This window comes from Dipteris shenzhenensis, chromosome 13 (genome assembly GCF_047967505.1).
Source record: "Dipteris shenzhenensis isolate YYH24624 ecotype China chromosome 13, Dip_SZ_1.0, whole genome shotgun sequence".
In the NCBI taxonomy this organism is placed as follows: Eukaryota; Viridiplantae; Streptophyta; class Polypodiopsida; order Gleicheniales; family Dipteridaceae; genus Dipteris; species Dipteris shenzhenensis.
Window position 1 is genome coordinate 52,448,034 of NC_141608.1, and position 5,340 is coordinate 52,453,373.

A 5,340-nucleotide genomic window follows, 5' to 3' on the forward strand; every position below is an offset into this window, starting at 1 on the left:
GGGGGGGAAGGGTGTGGGAGGGAAAGTTAGGGCTTGGCACACGCGCGCAACCCCACGTCTCCCTTTCGTGAGACCCTCACGTCACATGTGCTATCGTCAGCTTAGTTTATAGTCAGGTATTTTTCAAACACCGTCCTGTCATCCTTTCTTCATCGTTTATTTATAATCAACAATTACTCTCTTGATTCATTCCCCTTAGGCGGCCTACCACACCCTAGTTTAATTGATTAATGGTGAGATTTCAATGGTTGGACACTTGCCAAATTGGGAAGAAAGGGTCAAAGTATGGGAGAGGCGAGTAGTGCGCCCAAAATAGACGGTGGTCGTTGACATATTGGGTGACACGACAAGATCTATACCTTGAATTTGCGTTGTTGTATTATAAATTGGTCTTATTAGGGTGGACGCGTGCAACGCGGTGAGGGGTTGGTCAGGAGGGCGAGTCACAGGTGAGGTGATGGGTGGACAGATCAGGCGAAGGGGGGACGCGTGGCGAGCAGCCTGAATTAAAGAAAGGCCCGCCCATTCCCCAATTAGTAGGCAAGGGCCCATCCGAAGAGGAAAGGACACGCCGTGGAGGAAGAAGATTCGCAGAGCTGGCGGAGCCGGTGATGTGAATGGCAAGCGGCCGTACGTCCACGCGTCGAGGGCTTGTATTATTAGCGGGTGAATACTAGAATAGCGGTAAGTTTGCTTTGGGAGCGGCGCAGCTAATGAAGGGGAGATAATGGACGGGGACGTGGCGGGGCGCTCAATCCGAGGGAGACAACTTTCCAGATTGGGACAGGTGGAGGGATGGAGACCGAGCTGAAAAACGTGAAAGTGACTAAAGATGGCGACCCTCAATTTTGCGATTTCCATCAGGCACGTACGTCCCAATGAAGCGCGCTCGTCTACACTGTACGCTGTACAGCTTCTTGCTGCAGCTTGGCACTCGACGTCGCTCGTCTCTGTTTCTTCCTCTTGCCAAGCTTATAAGTTTTGTCGTCGTCCATCTGCCTTTGCTCCCTTGCCTCACTACCGTTCCAATTTTTCTACGTTTCCTTGACGCACCGTCGCTATCTAGACGCGAACCTTGCTGCCCCAACCTTGCGTCCCCGCAAACCCTCAGTACTCTCCACCGAAGGTTCAGTGAACAAGTTTCTTTTGTTGCCGCGTCCCCAAGTGAAGTGTGAGTGTGATTTCTCCGTTTCAAGAATTATGATATACAGTCCCGTTGTTCAGGCCTCTCACACTGCCCAGAGATGCCAGTTATAGCTGTAGGTACTTAAGCCTCTTCTTGCCCCCCGGCCCCTTACAGATTGTACCTCCGACCAAGAAACGGCCTGACTCCTCTCAGCTGCTTCGTTTTTCCATCGATCTCTTGTCTTTATTTGAACTTGACCTCTTCTAGAGGAGTCTTCAACCTTTCTACTTAAGGCAACCATTTCTTGTGTTGTGGTGGAGCTTTTAGTACCAGTCGTAGGAATGGTATTAGGGGTGGTCACTCACTCGTGATCGGGACTTGGGAGGAGGACTCAGGATTCAGGAATCTAGGAAGCAATACAAATCTGTCCCACAATTAAAGAGGAGACGTGCTTATTGTAATATGGGTCAAGACCTGCCTGCGCTGTCCCGGCCCGAAGAAAGGGAGTTCTCAGGAGCCAATGACGAAATATTGGATACTTCAGACATCTTCTCTTCAGGTTTGCCGTCCTTGGGCTTGCAGAGCTCACCAACATCTATATCATCCGCCACATCCTCGTCCGAAAATCATGCCGCTTCTGTTAGCCTCGTTGAGTCCGCACAGTCCTTTCCTTTGGATGTGAAATCAGGAGAAATCGGTCCGCGAGAGGACGGGGCCAGTGCTGATCACGGTCCAGATCGACCCGCCGGAGCTAATGGCGACGGAGGTGTCTCCTGTGCTTCAAACATTCCCTCGCCCACCATGGAGGAAGCTGTGTGGATGAAGCTTGACCACTTAGAGCACGTTTCTGAAGACGTGGAACTGGACGGGAAGCAGAGCGTTCAACAGCACGAGTCGTCCTTGCCCAGTAGCACTTGCATGCCGCTCTCGAATTCCGAAGCTCCATTCCGGTCCCAGTTGGAGCAACTCTTGCAGCTAGATACTCAAGAGTTAATGTATGCAGAAGACCTATTTCCTACGTTGCTAGGTCAAGATTTTCCACCCATGGACTCTGTTGACGTTTGGTCGTTACCATCACCTCGAGAGTTTCCTTCCCTAGCAGGTGTAGCTGAGGAGCCGGTGGAGGACGTTTCACACGTCTTTGCCCAGTGGTTGAAGTTGAACGCTCATTGCTTTTCCTTGTCTGATCTTCGAAAAATAAAACTGAAGAAATCTACTATTGAAAACGCCACAAGGCGGCTCGGGGGCGGGAAGAAAGGAATTTTGAGCTTTCTCAAACTTATTCTTGTATGGATCCAAAACTACCACTTTAAGCAGGCGCAGAGTGACCTTTCAAAGGAGAACGTTTGCATATCCTCGGCAATCTCTGATGCATATGTGAATGGAACCAATTGTAGCCTCCCAGCAATTTTGAACGACCCTCGTATGTTTGCGGCGGGTGCAACTCAAAGTACTGAGGCATCCAATCTTGCAGCGGTTCGACATGTGCAGGATAAAGTAAACGGTATAGATAATTTTAGTTGCCTGTATAGTAACAACTATTCCCGCCCAACTATCCCCTGCGAGAACGCCTGGACTTCCATGCTCTCAGGAGACGAACTTGAAGGCGACTGGCTACCAACTGAGGACAATGGTGGGGATTCTTCCTCGTATAACGGCACTAATTCATCCGGTAGCCCGTTTCGGACTAGCTTGCCCCAAGTGCCAAGCTCCTTGAATCGTGAACGGGGATGGCATGGTAACGTGTCTTCTGCTGTATCCAATCTGCAAGAAAGAAACTTACAACCTATGCCTGGTAGGGCAATACCAACCAATACAGGAACGCATAACGCATCAAGTTGCGATTCTCTCCCCGCTCGGCCAAACACACCCGCGGCTACAACCCGTGCTGCTCGCAAGAGCCGCATGGAGAAACAAAGGTGGAGCGTACGGCGACATCGGAAATGGTCCAACGTTTCCGCTGCGAATATGTCGTGGTCTTCTCAATTGCTTGGGGCCACGTCGCATACGTTCAGTTCTCAAAGTTGCCAGAAGCTTTCGAGATCTACCGTGGAAATTCAACAGGTCTGTGCAGATGTCTCAATAGTGAAAACAGTTTTAGGGATAATTGGCTGTGAATGTTGTTCCATATTTACTGCAGTGTCCAGATGTTTTGTGTGCGTATTCCTGGGTATGACAGTATTCGACATTTTCAATCTTTGATGAATAGGGTAGAAAATCAGAGAGACACCTGAGACTGCTATTCGAGAAAGAACTAAAGCAGAGTGACGTAGGAAGTCTGGGCAGGATCGTTCTGCCAAAGGTGGGTCTTTTGAGCTGTGCGTGTGACACACTCTTTCCTTTGTTTGAAGTGCGAGTAATCGTTCGTAAATTTGTCAATTGTCTGGGCTCTATAGTCGACTTTTGTATAAAATTTGTCTGGGGATTTCTGTTGTGTACAGAAGGCAGCCGAAACAAGTCTACCACCCCTAGAGTTAAGGGATGGATTGAACCTTGTCGTGAAGGACCTGGACTCCCCAAACGTGTGGAACATGCGATATAGGTATGCGAGTTTACTGAGATAGAAATACGCAGTACCTCCTCCACTAGCTCACTGCCCTTTGGAGGATTTTAAAAGCTTAGGCCGTCACTCGTGCAGGTTCTGGCCGAACAACAAGAGCCGTATGTATCTGCTAGAAAACACTGGTAGGTCGCGTTAACGAGTCTGTGTGTCTTTGCTTCTTATGTGTCTTCTGAATTGGAAAGTATATCTGAATCAGGATTAACTTTTGTTGTCAATTGGTAACAGGAGATTTCGTGAAGCTGCATAACCTCAAAGAAGGCGACTACATGATGCTCTACTCTACTAACTTGAATAATAAATACGTGAGCAGTCCCTTGTCCTAGTTTCAGACCTCTTTTCAATTATAGTTGAAATGAGAATTTAAGCTGAGTGTTCCCTCCAGTAATGTACAGTTCGAGTACAGCTCCTTCACTTCTTTTACGGAAGCTCTGGGTAGGTTTTGGATGCTCTCCGTTTTGAGCCGGTTGAGAATGTGTGCAGATGATCAAAGGAGCCAAAGGCGAACGATTAAATGTATCAGCAGCTTGCGCGGTCTCTAGTAAGGAAACTCAGTCTGATCCGAGTGACTCAGACTTTTCCTTGAAAGGAACTCCTGGGAATTTGTTTACTTCCGACTCACCCTGTGACGACTCTGACCTTTTAGCACGGTTGGTGGAGCAATCGTTAGAAGAAATTGACGATATTGCAGAACTTTGAGTTGCCAAGGCCTTTCACGCTGGTCTACCTTAGTGGTATTGAGAGCAATACCAAAGATGAAAGATCATTGACAGAAAAATATCACCCTCTCTGTATTCACTCACTCACTGTGTTCGGCCTGCTTTGATACGCAACGAACCCATTAAACCTGCCCCCAGCATTTCGTTGGGCGAAAAACAAGGCGGTCCTTTTACTTGTATCTAGGTTGGAGCGCCACTGCAAAGTGTACATGGTGAATTTTTTTGCGCTCTTTAAACCGAAAGCCCTTTATAAGTGTAAGTCCTGGACTCAGTTTTCTTGTTGATCTCGCGGACAATCGGTTACCGAAGCCAGGAAACCTCAATGAATCTCTGATTTCTCGTGTAAGTTGTGTTACATCAAGTTTGATTCCATTCCAAGGGTGCAACTTGCAAGATTATCTAATATAGGTCTCCCTTCTAGACGACTCACGTCCAGACGTCACACCGCGAGCAGATAGATCACATAGGCAAATTTGTGCCTCTGCTTTTTTACTTTCAGACTTCGAGTTTAGGCGTACACTAGTTCTGTGGAACCTTTTCCCTCCATTTTGGCTGCAACACCTATTCCATTTTCTCATCCTCGTAGGACAGAGGTGCTCCGTTTCAACTTTTCAAGATGATTTCGTAGTTTTTTATGTTTATGCTTGTTCCATTCCATGTTCCTTGATTCATCTAGACATTGTAGTATTATAGCTTATTAAGAGTTCCTCCTGGCAATCTCTCTCAGGGTAATGATGTAGGATAGCAATGTCTCTACGAGACTCTCGCTCTGTTCTCATGTTCTTTATCTGTCTGAAAAGAAGTAATAACAATGCCATTGGAATGTGTTCCTATGTGTCTCTTTATATGTATAAAAACACGATGATTAAAGTTAAAATATAGTGTCTTCATTGAGAAAGTACTTTTACACCATCACACTCTAATATCTTTGCTTG

At 47.2% G+C, this 5,340-nt stretch overlaps 1 protein-coding gene across 1 annotated transcript; it reads left to right on the forward strand.

Moving 5' to 3' along the window:
* The first annotated feature begins 1,588 nt into the window (after positions 1-1,588).
* On the forward strand, positions 1,589-4,418 carry LOC147895564 (B3 domain-containing transcription factor ABI3-like). Its single transcript, XM_087383479.1, is given in 7 exon segments — positions 1,589-2,454; positions 2,554-3,190; positions 3,336-3,428; positions 3,568-3,668; positions 3,765-3,811; positions 3,915-3,991; positions 4,170-4,418. Coding segments are annotated over 7 exon segments (2,070 nt in total).
* Positions 4,419-5,340: the final 922 nt, after the last annotated feature.